General features: G+C 40.2%; 1 protein-coding gene across 2 annotated transcripts in view; it reads left to right on the top strand.

Annotated features, from left to right (window-relative positions):
- The window catches only part of MACROD2 (mono-ADP ribosylhydrolase 2), a 1,878,458-nt gene that overhangs the window by 1,294,797 nt on the left and 565,319 nt on the right, over nt 1-18,342 (top strand). For both annotated transcript variants that reach the window (XM_087853758.1, XM_045805705.2), the window contains exon 7: nt 15,159-15,189. In XM_087853758.1, the coding sequence (XP_087709884.1) occupies nt 15,159-15,189 (31 nt within the window). The remainder of the gene's footprint in view (nt 1-15,158; nt 15,190-18,342) is intronic.

Below are 18,342 nucleotides of genomic sequence, written 5' to 3' on the forward strand. Positions count from 1 at the left end.
CCATAAGTAACTAGAAAATACTTTATATTATTATTCAAGAAGAGAAAAATAGAATAAAGATCCATAATTATAAATAAGTACCTTTCCTTGATTTCATCTAGTGAACATATTAGCATTTTTCTTCTATCATTTTAATTCCCGGATGTGATAGCAGAGTCACCATTACATCAACATAATCTTGCAAGCTTGTGCATTCACTGCAGAATGCAAAATGTCATGACATTTCTTATAGAAATAGGAAACTTTTTTTTTTTGTTGTTGCAAGTTTTGCTATACATCAAAGGTGAATGGAAATGAGTCTTAAGATTCCAAGGCACATCAGAATTCTGAATGGAAGAACTGGAGTAGCCAGACTAAGGGAAATACACCATAGCTAAAGGAAACAGAAACTTTTGTCTTCTCTTTACCTTATTAACTTCTCTACAGTTATTGATTAGGAGCTCCAGTCCTATGAAAATGGTCCAGTGTGCCTCATTAAGGATGACTCCATCATACCAAACCAAAACAAGGAAAGTGTTTTGTGGTTGGGAAGGGTTATTAAATTCTGGGTTGAGATTTCAGAGAATCCTTAATGGAGTTTTAAAAAATTATAAATTAATGGGTGATTTATGTTTCAGTCTAAAGGCAGGACACAAGAATTTATATGTTCGTGAGGTGTTTTTAGTCCTTACTAGTCTATGCCTTCTAAGTATGATCAGGTTCTTGAAAGTTTCTCAGATTCCTGAATTATAGTTCTTAGAGCAGAAGTAGTTCTCAGCAGTTATTCCACAGGGCTTTCCTCTCAACCCAGGAAAAAATCCACTTGCAATTTTGGCAAGAGTGGATGCCTCAGCTTTTGTCTCAGCCAAAAAAATAAAAAACAGCACCTGACTTGGTTCTTGACTTCTGCCTCACCAGGTAGCAGGTTCACAACCACATATGTATATACAGGTGGTTCATACCACCTGTATAGTGATTGGAGACATGATGAGAAGCTGCTTCAAGCCTTACCTTTATTTTGAGTGCTACTTGGAATCAAGTTGCCTGTTGCTTGTGTCATAAGGCTTACAGACATAAGGGTCAACATAAGCAGAGAAATCAGAAGTGGGAAAGTTTTGTGGGTAGTAGTCTCAACTCTTGTTCCTTAAAGTGAAGTCCAAAGATCAGCAGCATTAGTATCATCTGGGAGTTTATTACAAATGCAGAAAGTAAGACCTCAGCCCAGACCTACTGAATCAGAATCCGCTTTTAACAAGGTCTCCTGGTGACTTGCCTACACATTAATGTTTGAGACCTAGTCTAGTCCAAACTTCTGGAACTCGTTGACTGTGGATCTGAAATATACGAGTGACATGTGCAGATAGAAACAGACAAAATAGTTGAGAGTGGGAGGTTGACATTTCATGTGAGCAGGAGGACAAGGGTGTTTATCATGATTAAAGGAGTCAGGTGTTTAAATAGGGCAGTTTTGTGGAAAGTGCAGGTGTGGAGGGAAGAGCATCGACTTCATCATCTGCCCTCTTCCTGGTTTGTTACTGACTGTGTGTAGTTTGGGAAGCTCTGCTGCTTCAGGTATCCATGTGTTAAGTGGAACAGTAATTTCCTCCCAGCCTTCCCTGGGTTGGAATTCATTCAACGTTATGTTGAAGAGTAGAACTTGAAGTGATATTATTTTCTATCCACTTACTACTATAAATGTACCCAGATCGACCACATTAGCATCACCTGGGAGACTGTTAGAACTGTATAATCTCAGCCTGCCCCAAATCTGCCTAATCAGACTTTGCATTTGAATAAAATGCTCAGATGAGTGAATACACATTGAAGTTTGAGAAGCAGTGGTCCATTCACTTTCTGAGCCAGTGAGCTCCCCATCCCAGGGGAAGTTCAGGTGGCGCCTGTATGAGCTTTATCAGAGATGGTAGGGAGGGGAGCCAGGCATGGGGTAGTTGGAGCAGATAACTGCCCAGGGCAATTGCACTTGTAGGATAACTGCTTTTAGAGGAACACTAAAAATCAGTAAAGTAGTGTGATGAGTGGTCAGAAGGGATCATTTATAGCTTCTGCAGCTAGAGATGGGCTAGAGATCTCATGACGAAATGTCAGTTGAAAAAGATGGAGGAAACTTGGACAGCTCTTTGGAACTTATGGGAAATAAATCTCTAGCGTAGAATCCTTGCCTAATTACGGATTTCTTACTGTGTCCTCAAAAACCTTCCTCAATTACATCAAGTGACATCTGTTATATTAATGCAACTATTATTTTCCATGTTGAGGGTGAATCCCACTTTCAGTGAATCCCAAAAAGAAGGAACAGTAACATGGAGGGAGAGGAAAAAGCAGTGGGCAGAAATCCTTTCACATACTTGAAAGGAATATAACGCTTGGCTATAATAAGTTTCATCTGAGACAGAGTTACAATCTGTTATGGGTGGTTTTTATTTTGTTTGTCTTTAATCAAGATACAACTGTGAGATTGTGGTTAAAAATTAAATCCTTCACTTGGTGAAATTAAGCTTTAAATGAAGTAAAAGTCTAGCAGAGCTGGTGGTACCTAAAAGTATTCATCTCTAAATCAAGTATTGTTCCATCCATCCATTCATCCATTTATCTAGCTATCCTTCCATCTTGCTATCTTTTCACCCATCCATCCATACCTTAATGCATGTGTGACCTCATTGACTCTCTTAGTGCATACATTGAATTAACTCCCTAAGAATAGAAAGACATTTAGTTTTAACTGTTTCGTAGTGAATAATGGGTTTGTCACATTCTGTAAAATTTGGTCTGCTCATCCTGATGGTGTGTTCATCTCCTGGTGCTGGAGCCAACTGTGTACACAACTGTGTGTACACTGACCCTCAGTGTATACTTTGGAGGCCAGCTGCCTCCTCCCCTCCTTGTGGTTCTAGCAGAATTCTGGTTGGATTAATGCAGTGAGCACTGGGAAGTGTATACAAATAACTCACATCCTGGGGCCTGAGCTGTCAGACATCTTCTTGCAGGCTAGCCGTTCCAGTCTTTTTCTTTTTGCTCATTTCCATAATAGACTCCAGTTGATAAAACTCTTCAGAGTGATTGATGGCCCACAAAGCACAGCCATTTTCAGGCCATGAGCAGCAATTCTTGAACTTGGGAAATATGACTACGATCAATTTCCTTTTCCTTTCTCCCTTTCCTTTATTTTAGTCATTCCTACAGGGTGCGTCCTTTAGACACCTCTTTCTTAGTCATTATCCCCTAATTAATTCCCTTGTTAAATATAAAGTGTGCATTAGGCTTGACTAATGTCTTCCTTTGTGACTAAGGAAAGAAGAATTTATTACCTTTACATATTGACTCAAGCTGGATAATCACAACTCATTTTATTTAAGGCCCTTATTCTTTCCAAACCACATTGTAGTTTAGGTCCCAAGCAACTGTCAATAGAGTCTCACCTGACTCCCATAAATATGAAATGGAGTCAAGTGTTTGCATATATAATTGACTTAAGGAGTGGCTGTATTCATAAGGAAAACCATCTCTTTTTCTGTGGGGTGTTTTTAAGATCACACCATGAAATTACGGAGGACCTGGAATGAAATTGCCCAATTTGTGGAGAGAATATGCTGATACTATAAAGAGATGGAACAGTAAAGAGATGGAACAGAAGTGTCAAGAAGTCTGCAGGAATAAAACCTGCATATGTGTTGGTAATCTGGCAATCTGCTCACTCTCCTGTCATGTGGTCTGTGACAGATTAATAAGAATAGACAGGAAAGGACCTCAGCTTATCTTAGTGGGAGAGAGAGTCTGTGCTGGATATGAGGTGGATGCAGGCTGGATGACAATGGTCTGGCGCAGCAATGGGAAAGAACAACCTTGGTTAGAATAGAATAACACAGTGGTTCTCAAAGTATCCTGACCTTCAGTCATCTGAATAGAATAGAGCAGTGGTTCCAAAGTGCCCTAATATTCAGTTACCCTGTAACCCTGATCTTCAGTTTGACAGCTGATTTAATAGGTAAGATCTGGTGGCTAGGCCTGGAAGGGTTTTTGTGCTGTGTTTGTGCTGATAAAGAGTTCTTATTTCCAACCAGTCTTTTCTCAAGAACTGAACATGCTCAGGATGGACTCTTCCTCTGTCTCCACCTTCCTTCTTCAACCCTGACCTCCCTCACTCTATACTGCAGCAGGAAGTGCTTAGAATTTTGAGTCAAGAACATCAGGGCTTCTGGCTAAGCTTCTTCCCTTGGCCACTGCGTCACTTTGTGAAGATCACTCATACTATCTGTGAAAGTGATAATAATGCTTCCTCTGAGTCTTACATGATTATTATGAGAGATACGCAGGCCCATGTGAAAATATCCTGGAAGCTTTAGAATTTCTTAGGTAGTATCTTTATTCCTATTTATTTTATTAAGCCATAGGAAGACAGAAAACTGATAGATAGCCAAAGCTTCTGGATACCCTGGTATCCTGTCTGTATCTATGGTCTTTCAGTAAATATTTGTTGAATGTGTATTCTCTCCCTTCCTTCTAAAAGCTGTTCGGTTTGTTAGCAGACCACTAGTGAGGCTGGGAAGGAGCTGTGAGACTGGTTGGCTGGTAAATGGTCGAGTTACTCTATCTATAGTGCCCAGTCCATAGACTCTTAGAAAATACCACCTCACTGTCAAGTGTGTTGAGCTTTTTGGGCTACTATGTTCCATGAGAACACCTGTGTTTTTTGTTTTGTGGTTATTTGTTGTTAATGGGTTTCCTTAATGTTTCTCTAGAAGTCAGATCTTCAACTTTCTAATTAAGAGCGATATTAAGATATACTATTAAGAAAAGCCAGGGACTTGCTCAAAACCACGAGTGGATGATAACCCCTACTAAATTTGTTTAACAAAACTTTATATGGTGCACAATCTGTGTTGGGGCCGTGTACTCAGCATGGCACACATAGAGTCCCAGGGCCACCACCTTCTCCCTAAGTGGTCACTTTTTTAATTTCCTCCCAGTTGTATGTCCTTGTCAGTCCCTCCTTGTCTCTGAGCCAGGTCTCAGTTGCTCAAGTTGTTCACAGTCTTGAGGATGTCCTTTCTTCCTTCCCGTGGCTTCACAAGGATTTACTTGCTTTTTCTGCTTCCTCCTACCAAGCCTGACTGGAGATGACCATGTGCTCTGTTTCCTTTGAAGTTCTCCCAAAATAACCCCCCAGGTGTATTTTACTTTAATAGTTTTACTGCTAGTGGCGTTAAGGTAAATAATAACAGATGTCATGGGTTGGCTCCCCGGAAGCAGACTCTGAGGTGAAGATTTGGGGAAAAGGGATGTATTGGGAAAATCCCAAGAAAAACGCGGGTGAGACGTGAGGCACCGGACTAGAAGAGAAGGCTAGACATTAGGCCAAATCCCAGGTGCGTGTAAACCCAGTGATGGTGGTCTCCAGACGATGAAGATCACACTCACATTTTTCTCAGCAGGGTAAAGGTGTGCTGGTATTTACACCCTCCCACACCCTATCCAGCAATCATTGGTTGACTCTGAGGCTCCTATCTAAAGCCCTATACTTCAGTACTCTAGTCCCTCAGTCCTCTGACACACAATCCCTCTTTGTCATTTTGGCCTCTTCTTCAGCTAGGAAGGCCCCTCCCTGCAGGGACAGTTAGACCCTCGGCAGTGGTTTTGAGCTGCGGGCTGTTCACACTCAAGGCGGTAATTTACTTCTCGGGGGATCTGAAATGATGACTCTGATCTCAGTTGCCTCTGGCTCTGCCCAGAAAAGGTCACCTCAGAGCATTCCCACACACTCCTCACCCCTCAGTGCCAGGATGCAACATCTGCCTGATACGTGTCCTTAATTATAAGGAGGATGGAGAGGGGACACTTACAAAATTAGAGGTAATTAGGTTTTTGAAAAGTCATCATTTTCGGGACGTTTTGTTCCAGTAGGAGCTTTCATATTGCACAAGTGTTTTGCTGTTGATAAGAGGTAGTTTAGGGTTTTGGTTTTCTTTTCTAACCCTTGTTTCTTCCCTTCGCTTCTGCATAAAGGGAGTTTACAGATGTAGACATTTTGGAACAGAATGAACATTCTTTTGGATGCAGCAGGTTTATGGTGACCTGTTCTTGTTTTCACATATGTATAGTTTACAGTAAAACATTCCTAGCAGTCACATGAGCAAGCTCGGGCAAAGGGCAAGGTTTTCTCTTCGCTGGTTCTGACATTTTGCATCCTAATACATTCACAGTGGAACTAATCCAGCTGTCTTCTTGGAAAATATAAAGTTTGGAAGAGGACTGCTACTATTCATAGCTATGTAATAGTTTGTTTTATACTGTGTGGAGTTGTAGTTATAAACATGCGAGCAGCTGGCAATAAATGACTTTATGACAGCTATTTCCAAGGTATAATGAAGAAAACAACAACAAAGTTATTGCTTATAATTATGGTGCCTGGGTGAGCTTGCATAATGCACTTCAAACACTTCTCTGGCCAATTCCGTGTGATCTCATTCACAGTCTCCTCTAAATGACCTTGGCCTTCAGGTGATGTAGCCTTGGAGATGAGAGGTACGGTGGTTTGCATTTTCCAGTGCAATTTGTTAAGCAGACAGCATCCTTTTGGTCTATTCACCCATGTAATGGGGGGGGAGTGGAATTAAGGACTCTTCTTTACTATTGAAGAGGCTCTACATTAGAAAAACATGTTTGGGGGCAGCAGCTCGTCAATATTTTCAAAAATTTAAATGTACTTTTCCTTTAACCCGGTGGTGAAGCACATTAATTTCATTTCTAGAAATAGATCCTACCAGAATACTGTTCGGTACTTAAAGGCATAGTCAAGAATGCTTGTTGAGAGGGTCGTTGTTATAGCAAACTTTACCAGTGCCCTCTGTGTTCATCAGTGTGGCAATATTAGATAAACAGTGCAGCCACGCCATAGAATAGTGTATAGACCTTAGAAACATAAGATGGGTCAATACGCACTGACGTTGAACGATCTCCAAGATCTAGGACATGAAAACAAGCTGATCTCAGAACATAAACCACAATGCATGCTCCAACTTATGTAGGAAAAAATATATGACGATGCTTATCTATGCCGTCTAACTTGTTTATCCATTCGGCAGATATTTACGGAGTTCCAGTCTGCATTTTCGGTGCTGGCGATACAACAACAAGTAAAACAAAAGTCTTCTTGGGAGTTGCAGGCCAGTGGGGGGAATTGAAATTGAGGACACAGAGAACAAGCCAACAACTGTGTGTCAGGTGGTGTAGGAGTCATTAAAGGGATACAAAGCGGTCTAAGGGAATAGAAAGTAATTTAGCTGGAGGCCAGAAAGAGCCTCTTTGAGGAGGTGACATTTGATCAGAAGACCTAAAGGAACATGTGCCAGGCTGTAGGGACAGCAAGGCCAATGTCCTTGAAGCAGGACTGTGTTTTGTGTGTTTGGAGAACAAAAGGAGGCCAGTGTGGCTGCAACTCTGTGAGCAATGGGACAAGTGGAAGAAAAGGAGAGGGCAGAGGAAGCCAGGAACCAGATCACTGGGAGCTTGAAGGCCATGGTCTTTACTTCAAGTTTTATTTAAAGTGTGGTGGGAAGCAAAGAGAGGACTGAGATCAGGAAAAAGACCTATTTTACTTAGGCTTTAACATGTAAATGCGTGGAGTGGTATGCTGCTGACCATACTATTGACCATGAGAGCCTTGTGGGGAGGGTGTTCTAGTTGAGTCAGAGAAGGGAGGGGCGTGGCTGTAGGAGAAATTCTCAGTGCTCTCTGCCTACACCAGTCTTGATTTAGCCTTTGGGAATATACTCATGCATGATTTGAATGATTAAGAAATATTAAAGACAAATATAGGATCAGTTATTCCTTATGCAAAATAATAACTAAATTCCTTAGTTAGCATTCCTTTCTCTGACCTTGTACGAGTTTGCTTTCTTTGCTTTACTGGTCCTCCATGTTTATTGAAAAGGGGTAATATGTTCTTTATCACAGGATCGTTTGTAAGAATGAATCAGAAGATATACATAGAGCTCTTAGCCCAGTGCATGGCACATTGCAGTAATTCAAAACTGACAGTCATCGCTGTTGCCATGCTGCCACCTCCCATGTCCAAACACTGTAAGGATGCTATGAAATTGCCTGACTCTCTGTCATCTTTATCCTGAGCTACGGAAAGGGAGAAGAGTCTGTACTGTAGCGTCATAGAATTAAATAGCTGAATAAACCATCTAATCCAGCTCTGTTCCTTTTGTAGAGGGGAAAACTGAGGCACTGAGGAGACACACTGCTGGCTCTCAGATTTATAGCTAATGAGTGACTCTAATTTCTTGCCTTCCGATTCAAATCTCTATTTACTGCATCAGTATTTCCTTAATTTTAAGCATTCTTTTTTTTATAGTTGCAATTTTTTCTTTTATTTTTTTCAACTTCTGCATCATTTATTTCAAAGTTACATTTTAGGTGCACACACATTTAGAAATGTTATGTATTTCCTTATTGTTCCCATTGTCATTAAATTTTTAAATTGTTTCTTGCAAAACTTTTTTTTTTTAAAGATTTTATTTATTTATGTGACAGAGAGACAGCCAGTGAGAGAGGGAACACAAGCAGGGGGAGTGGGAGAGGAAGAAGCAGGCTCCCAGCGGAGGAGCCCGATGCAGGACTCGATCCCAGAACGCCGGGATCACGCCGTGAGCCGAAGGCAGACACTTTAACGACTGCGGTACCCAGGCGCCCCTCTTGCAAAACTTTTTATGAAGACTATGTTATTTGATAGTAATATAGCTATACTACATTGTGATTTGAGTTTTTATGGTATCCATTTATTCTTTCAGTAATTTTTTTCACCTGTGTAAAGAGCATGTATCCACCATTTTTTGAACACATCCTTACTTTCATGTACCTGCCATTTTTGTCCTTATTTAATTATTCAATTAATTAATTTTTTATTTTTTACATTCCACCTTCTAATATGATGATTCTCTAATATCTTAATTGACTCTTTTATTTTCAAAGGAAACTTTATATCCTCACCCTAAGTGGAAAACCAGTATTCCTTCTTGTAAGTCGTTAGAATAACTTAGGGTTTTAGCATATTTTATATCATTGCTATTGTCACAGTAATGCTGTGTAACAAACAGCCCCAAAATTTAGTGACATAATAAGAAGCATGTCTTCCTTGCTCACACACTTGTGGGTTCACTGGGACACAGCTGCCCTAGGATGGATTCAGACTGTCCTTGTCTCTCAGTCTCAGGCTACATGAAGCATGTCCTTCTCATGGTTCTCCTCTAAAGTCAGGAGTGTAAAAGTTCAACTCTAAATGTCATGTCTACTATTATCCCATTGACCAAAATCATATGCTCAAGTCCATTTCCCACAAAGAAAATACATTCTCCCCTAATGGAGGAACAGCAAAATCACATGGTAACGCATGCAGATAGAAGGAGGGACGAAGACTTGGGGAAAGTAATGGGGATATAGGGTATATCAAAATAATATGTCGATATTACACTGAAATGAGTAATGGCCATCTGTTTGCCACGTCAAAATGTCTTGCATCCTCCTAGAGTTAGGCATATCACAGTTTGAGAAACACTCAAGTATTCTGCATTCTAGATAAGGGGACTATGATAACCAAACACCTAAAGACAAAGAATGGTACCCTGATGTTCCATTATTTCTAAGATGCTCATTTTCTCATATCCTGTCTTCTTTGAAAGTAGGGCACCTCTTATGCCCTTGGAAGTTTTACAGTCAAGCATAGTCATGGTGAGTTTTTGCTGCCTGTACAAGTGTATACTTGGTTATCATTCCTGGTGGAATGACTGGGCAGCTGCAACCTCTTGCCTTTCAGCAAATCAAACAATTAGGGGCCAAAGGAGGGGGAGGCATGTGTTTGGCTGTTGTCTGAAAACTTTTTTTGACAACAAAGAAGAGGCCAGCTTCAAAACTTTTAGAGAAGGTATTAGAAACTTGGAAGAGAAGTCCAGAGTGGAGAGCTCATGAAGAAGTGGGTCAACAACACCTTTCTTGAGAGCATAGGATGAACCTGTGGAAAACTCTTACCTGTGACTCTGTAGTGAAAAATGATTCAGAAATACTGGACTCTGCATATGGACAAGTTTTAGGAAAACTTAACCAATTTGTCTCTTTTTAATCTATTCCCTAGAGCAATATGTGATTTAAGAAATTATCTAAATATGACTAACATAATATAATAAAAAATCATTAAAAAAAAGAAATTATCTAAATAAATCCAAAAGAGCAATTTCAATTAAGTATGCAGTAAAAATCCTAAATGATAAGAAAACATATGTTATATTTCAACTCATAGAGCTTCTTCTTTCTTAGTGATATACAAAGTATAACAAAATAATGGTGTTTCTTGCAATCGATAGCTTCCTCAAATGGGGTATATAATTAAAAACAGTTAAATGGAAGGTGTATCAGGTAGCATGCTTTTGCTTGCAAATAATGGAAAATCTAACTAAAACTGACTAAACAAGAAGGAAAGTGTTGGCTCAGCAACTGAAACATTCTCAAGAGTGGGAGCACTTTACAGTTAATTTACACCAACAGCTCACTGATGTCAGAACTTTCCATCTCTCTCTCCTTATGGCCAAGGGGAATGTGTGCTACTTACTTAGGTCAATCAACACCTTCCCATGCAGCTGAGGATAGAGTCAGTTCCACCCAGCTGGCAAGGATGTTGCATAAGCAATGGGTAGATAGCAATGAACGTGGATAAGGAAGAGAGAAAGAAATTCTCACTTTGTAGGAAAGCATGAACCAAGAATCAAGGGTCAGGGAAATGCATGAGATGGTCATGATGTTGGCTTAGAGCTTACTGCCTTGGTTTTGGGGCACTATTAGAATCAAGATAAAGAAGGTGGTGGGTATTTCCTTCCTTGCCCTCAAATGGAGAAGTGGAAACAGACATTGAAGAGGATGGGAGGCATAGTCAACAGCCCTAAGGATTTCAGTGATTTTACAAATGTATTTGAAACCAACATGCTGGCTTAAGGAAGTATTTTCCATTTAGTGGCTCAATCTATTATTTCACAAAAGAAATATCCTCTCTCACTCTCCAAATCAAATGATTATTTTTCCCCCAACAGAGCAAGTGCATGTTGACTTGGAAAAATAAGCCTAAAAGTCAGGTGCAAGGAAGCAAGTTTCTTATGGCTCTATGCTGGGGCCTGATTAGCACGGAGAGTTTTTGCTCCTGGGGCTTCTGGAAGGAGAATATGGAGCCTTACAAATTAGGCTGGTGATGTCATTCCCCAAGTTCCACAAGTGACGGCTGAGTTATGTGCACTTGAAACAAACCAGGCTAATTGGCCTGGGTTTTGGTACAATCTATCATTCTTCCATGGGAGAGGACTTTTGTGGGAGGTGGTTATGTTAAATACAACTTAGAAATAAAGAAATCCCATGCTACTCACTTCTGGTGACATTATCAAAAATTTATTATGGCAAAGAACACAGACTATATGCTGTAAAATCCCTTAGCTTAGCTCACTTGCTCACCCTTTCTTTCTCAACCTCTCTCTCTCTTTTTCTCTCTCTCCCCCCTCCCTCATTCCCTCCTTCCTTCCCTCCCTCTCCTTCTCTCGCAATAAAAAGTGATTAATGGAGGAGATTTAGTTTGGACGAATTGCATGCAAAGTTGTTTTACATCAAGTGAACTTTTCCCATGATATTGTGTTTCCATCTCTGCTTTATCATTGCTTTTTTGTTTGAATTAATGCAATAATATTACTAAAGCCATCCTCCATTACACGACCATTTGCCTTCACATTCAAGGCAACGATGTCATTTTCTAGATGAAGCTATTTGTCCTTGTTAAAACAGACAAGACGTTGGTACATTCAGACTCAATTACTAAGTTGCATGATTGATTCCAAGATACTGCTGGAAGGTGAGGCAAATGCAAGTTGCCATTAACTGTTCAGTATGTTCTCTTCTGCTAGATCGAACGGGGAAAAGACTCCTATAACTGGCCCTAAGACAGAAGCAGAAGATCGTAGATCAGTTCCCCAGGAGGCAGACGCTGAGACAGAGATTAGGGTGCTCGATGCTTATTTAGGTGTGCCCTGGGGATACACACCTGGGGAAGAGAGAGGAGGGAAGCAGGAGTGGGCAGAGGGAAAGAGGAGCTCTGGAGCTGGTAGGGCCCTTCAGTGTTGCACTGAATTAAGCTAAGATGAGCCAAGCCTTCCCACTCTGTATTAATTAGTCTTTGGATGTGGACTCTCCTGGGAAGGGGCATGACCCCAAGTGGCATAGCCCTTTGCATCTGAGGCAATCCTTGAAAAGGTTGATAGTTGGAGACTGGCTACCGACAGTACTGCTGGGGTCTAGGCCTCAGATTCGAGGACAGTTGTCTCAACCAGGAGATGATTTGATCCTCTAGGGGACATCTGACAATGCAGAGGCATATTTTTTTTTATTATCATACCTGGGGGGATACCACTGACATCAAGTGGATAGGGTCCAAGGATGCTGTGAACCATCTCACAATGCACCACATAACCACTAGCAACAAAGAATTATCTGGTCCAAAATATCAGTAGTGCCAAGACTGGTGCAGGGCAATAGTTCTCCTTGAAGTGAAGCTTGACTGAGTTATTACTACCTATCAGATACAGTGTCCTGTGTTCCTTATTTCCCCTGAGCCTCCCACGGACCCTTTAGTTTCCATTTACTAAGGAGGAGACTGATGCCCAGGGAAGTTCCATTAAGGGCCCAACAAGGTGAACTGGAAAGATGTCCAGGTGGGGTTTAAAGTGGGCTTGCTTGTCGAAAACATGGTATCTTCCAGCCTCTGCTTGATTGCTTGATGCATCGGGTCTCAACCCTCTCTCTTTCTCTGTCGCAAATACAAGATGGGTGGTGATGTTTACATGCTCAGTTCACTCGCATGGAATTCCTGAGGCACCAGCCATACACACACTTCCCTCTACTTCATTTAAAAGGCACAGTGGAACGTGAGTGAGCATGGCAAAAATGATAGGGATGACCCTGAGTCCTCTCTAATTTGTATTTGTATTTTTAAGTCGGCCATTTCTGACCTCTGGGCCCTTTCTATTAGTAACAAATTGCTTACAGTAAGCTTGCAGCTGGTTTTCACACGTAGAGAAAGGCCTGTCAGTGGTCTTGGTGAATGCCTTTAAAAAGACTAGAGTATTTCCAGGAGAATTTGCTTCATGCTATCTCTTCATGGTTCTGTGTCCTTGGATGTATTGAATCATTCAAGAACATTCTTCACAGTCTTATTCGCCCCTCTGGAACCCAAGGAATAAAAAAAAAAAAAAAAAAAAGATCTCATTAATTCATTTAAAAGGTAGCTCCTATTTCATTTCAGAAACTGTCCTATTAGTATTTACTAGTAAAGGAATAAAAAAAAGAAATCTGTCACATTGCAGACATATAGGTGAGCTTAACAGAGTCCATTATTCCTCTTTCTACAATGAAGTCACATAAATTATGACTTTTTAAATAGGACATCCATGTAACGGGAATAAACAAGCAGTCTATAAAAATGTTAAGGAAAATAAAATGCAGTACACATTTAACCCAAAGATATAAAGAAAACAGACAGACATGTCATCATTACTGAGCTCAGTAATAATGTTTGGTATTACAGTCAACCACAGCTGCGGTGTTTGGATTCTTTGACATAGTATCAGTCACATTTTTTAAAAATTCCGTCATCGATTTCTACAGCACATTTCTATACAATGAATGCTATCATCTTCATTTTCAGCTGAAAAATAAGAAGACGAGAAAGATGAAAACAACTTGATTAAATTTACACAGAGGCACATTGGCAGAGGACATTGCTACGCTCAGTTCACGTTCCACCGTTAGCCTGATTTACAGCTAGCTCTCTCTTCGCATTTGTTCCTCGACTCTTTCAGTCAAATTCTTTGCACATTTCTGGGTAACATACAGGGTCTTAGGCAGTTAGGGCTGCTCTAACAAACTGCCCTGGACTGAGTGGCTTCAACAACCAACATTTCTTTCTCACAGTCCTGGAGGCCGGGAAGTCTGAGATCCCCATACCCGCAGATCTGGTATTTCGTGAAGGCCCCTTTCCTGGTTTGCAGATGGCTGTCCTCTCATTGTACCTTCAGGAGGGGAAAAACACAGAGTGCTAGCTGGCTCTCTTCCTCTTCTGATGAGAACTGGAACCCTATCATAGGATCTCCCCCACCCCCCACCAACTAACTCCCGAAGACCTCACCTCCAGATACCATCACATCAGGGCTTCAACATGTAAATTTGGGAAGACACAAACATTCAGTCCAATGCATATAGTTTAAGCAGTAGTGCCTCTGTAAATGTTTAAAAACCGACTCCCAAAAAATGAGCATGTACACACACACACACACACACACACACATTTTAAATTTTACTGATAAAAAGAATGTATAGCACACAACTTACAAATAAAGATAGAATATACAATACACTTTATTATAAACTCTATACAGCTGATTGATTCTTCCAAAAAACTTTTGCAAACGTTATAAAAATTTTCTCTCTATAGCCAAGCTATGGTTTCAGTTGACCCACAAATATAGTCCAAGGTGAATGCTGATTGATATTTTCAGGTTTTAAGCCACTAACATGACATCACTTAACCTCCAGCTGGGATAGGACGCTCGGTTTCTATTATATATACATTTATAATTGATATATATTTATATGTTACATATAATACACATATTATATAAATGTATATAGCATTTATATTATATATGATATACATGACTTATACAAATGTATAATAGAGATAAGTCATCTCAGGAGCAGAGGCAATAGTAAAATGTGGGCAAAATAATTAGGCGATGAGATGATTTCTGAATATTTGTTTTAGATGTAAAATCTCATTGCAGGCTTATATGATTTAATTTCTTAATTATAACTGTTTAACAGTTGGTTCGCAAGATTCCTGGAAATTGGGCAGTTGGCTCTTGTGAACCGGTATGTGCTGCTGATAAGTTGTCAGTTGATCAAAAATGTCCATTTTCCGCAGTGTCTCCTACTCCAACTGAGGGGGGTTTTAGAGGTCCGAGCATGTGAATAGAGGGCATCCCATTATCCAGCAAACAGATGTTGAAATAGAGGATGTCAGGTTCGGTAGAGTTGTTCTTTTAAAATTCATTGTTATTTTTGTGGTTTATTCACAGGCATTTCCTTGCATCTCAACCGGCATTTATGGTAAGTGATCTAGCTTTTGATAATATTTGTATTTTTTTATTTTGTTGTTAAAGGTGAGGTTCACAAGAAAAATAAAAGGTTCTCTGTTGGATAGAGTTTGCTGTGATTTAAAGAGACTCAAAAGGCAGGTCGAATCCCATGGAGGAATCTCAAGAGGCCATTCAGATATTCCTTGGTGTTCTTGAATTTTGTGGTATTGGATACCATGTGTAATGATTTGATACACTGAGGCTTAATGTCTTTTGTTAAACAAAATATTTTGCTTTGGTAGGATTTGACCTGTAACAGGGTTTTCTTTAATAAAGTCAGGTTTTTCTCGTAGTTGAATCATAATGCATAAAATAAAGCCTAGCAGTATCATTATTTTGTGAATTACAAAATAATGGAAACATTCAAATGTACGTACATGCATGTGTCAGTATACTTAATTCTAAAAATATCCAAAGAAGTGACTGTTAATAAAAACAAATAATTTTAGTAAGCGGCAAATGGTTTTTTTTAGTGTTGACGGATTGTTTTAGATAATGACTGCTTCACTTACAGATGGAAGCAAAATGTTTTTATAATCACTTGTTTTCACTAACCTTAAGCTCTCGAAATATAATCCCACCTACAATGACATTTCCTGATGTGTTTTTTTCCTTAGGTCATTAATAAATATGTCTTACAATATAAAGGTAACATGGTGTTTAGTTGTCATTTTAGGGTTTGCTGATCAGGCAAAATAGATTAGACCCTTCTGAACTCAAACCTCTCACATGAAGGCCCTTAACCGAAAAACAAAATATGTACAAATGTGAGAAATAGTTTAAGTTCATTACTATAGGGAAGGGATACCTAGATTGATGTCAAAGGTAGGAGATATTTTTCTTCTTAATATGATATTTCTTTTGAAGGTCTTGGAGAGAATAAAATGGAAAATATAGGCCTGAATCAAGTTAACTGGGGAAGCATTTGGCCACATCATTTAAGAATTTGGGAAATGCCTTTTTCCTCTCCAGATTGCACTATAGCCTATGTTTATGGAAACACCATGGACACTGGCCTGGAGAGGGCTAAACTGGACCATCTGCATAATCTCCATTATGGCCATTCTTTCAGCCTCACAGGTGCCCAGTTAGAAATCTTAAATATCTGCTTAAAGGAAACATGACATGCAAAGTTTTGCCTGGGCAAGAGCCCACAACTTCATTTCACCTTGTCTGGAGTCAAATCAGACTCCAATGCAGAAATGGCTCCCCTCTCGAGAATGTTTTGTCATGACAATCTTGATTTTCCTTGACAACAAACAGACAAACAAGCAAACACCCGCTTGCCTAAAACAATACTATACATATCATTATTTTCTGTGTTTATTACCTTGTCAGATTGCTGATGTCTGTTTTATTTCTGAGAATCTATGGCAATGTGCAAAGAATTTCTGGTGAATTTAACATGTCACACTGAAAATGGGGGAAGGGAGAGGAAAAGAAGAGAAGTAAAGGACAGTGAGGAGGGAGCGTCAAGAGAGAATAGTAAGAACTAAATCAAACCGAAAGTGGCTCGTGGCTAATTTTAACCCTTGGACAGAGATTTCTGCTCAGACAGAATAATATGACCCAAAATATACTAACTTGTTTAGTAGTCCATTATGTTGGGTAGAAAGGAAATATTGAAGACTCCTGGGGAGGGCACTGAGTCACAGTCACTGGCTTGGAGGGCTGCCACTAGGCAAGCTTCACCAGTTTTCACAATGCCAGGTCCAAGCAAGTAGTTTTCAAGTCCTGGCTACTCCTTTCTTCCCCCCTCTATTTTTTGAGTAAATTTAAAAGTGAGGCTGATTTCCACAAAGTCAGGTGCCATTTTGTTTCTGTTAGCCCCACTGGAGCTTGAGGCCTACATCTATTTTTAGCTCCATGCGCTCCTGTTTTTGTAACTTTGTTAGATTACTCCAGTGCTCTTTAGTTGATGGACCACTTAGCATTTTGCAACTTGCATGTTATTCCCTACGTCCCTTGTGAAGTCATCGCTCTCTGATTAGTCCCTGATTCTCTCCCAGAACCCATGTATTATAGATCAGTCCTTTTCTCACTCTTGTCCAGTGCCCCCTGCTCTGCCTCCTTCATTATCCAAATCACTTTTACTTTTCTCTCTATTTATTGGGATTTGAAATCATCCTTTATTTAAGGAAATTGGTCCACAGCTAAAAAGAAAAGTTTGAAAAAGGAAGCAAACAAAAATTCCCAACAGTTTGTAAGTCATATGAGAATAGATTTAGAGTGAGTATTCAGAACAGTCTCTTGGTTCTAGCCTCCCCCTTCTTATTCCATATTCTACCTTGCTAGATTAATTTTTCTAAAATACCACTGGGTGCATGTTTCCCATCTGCTCAGGAGCCTTTGATCATATTCCATTACTTGCAGGTTAATATTTACTCCTTTTAGACCAAACAATGGGTGCCTTATGTATCTCCCTAAACCAGTGCTTTCAAAATATGTGAAGAGGGGGAGGAAATCTCTTCTCAAGAATGTGAATTGGTGTGCCAAGAAATTTATATGTACCTTTGTTTTCGCATCTTCATTTTTTTAAAGATTTTATTTATTTATTTGAAAAAGAGACAGAGAGAGAGCATGAGCAGGGGGAGGGGCAGAGTGAGAAGCAGACTCCCCGCTGAACAGGGAGCCCTACACGGGGCTCGATCCCAGGACCCCGAGATCACGACCTGAGCCGAAGGCAGATGCTAAACCGATTGAGCCACGCAAGCCCCCCTTGCATCTTTAAAAGGGTGATTTAGTTTGCAGCATTTCCTAAAGTTATTTGATCACTGTTCATTTTCTCAGCCCTCTCAGGACTAGTGTTTTCTCCCAGAATACAGTTTTAGAGATCTCTTCTCATGCAGCCACTGTGGACACATCTTCTGTCACCCACAAATAAGCCGATCAATCACAGAACGTGTTAGCTACTTGGCCAGGTCCAATCCTGTGTGCCTTCCTTACAGCACACTCACACACACTCACAGACTCATACACACACTCATACGCTCACACACTCATACCCATATGCGCACCGAAATCACACACACCATCACCACCACGCCCCTGATGTCCAAACAAAAACATACCACACACACTGATGCAGTTGAATAATAACCCCTGAGTAGTCTTCCTTGAATAT

The sequence above is a fragment of the Ursus americanus genome, chromosome 22, assembly GCF_024610735.1.
Source record: "Ursus americanus isolate L20-20 chromosome 22, mUrsAme1.1.p, whole genome shotgun sequence".
Lineage (NCBI taxonomy): Eukaryota > Metazoa > Chordata > Mammalia > Carnivora > Ursidae > Ursus > Ursus americanus.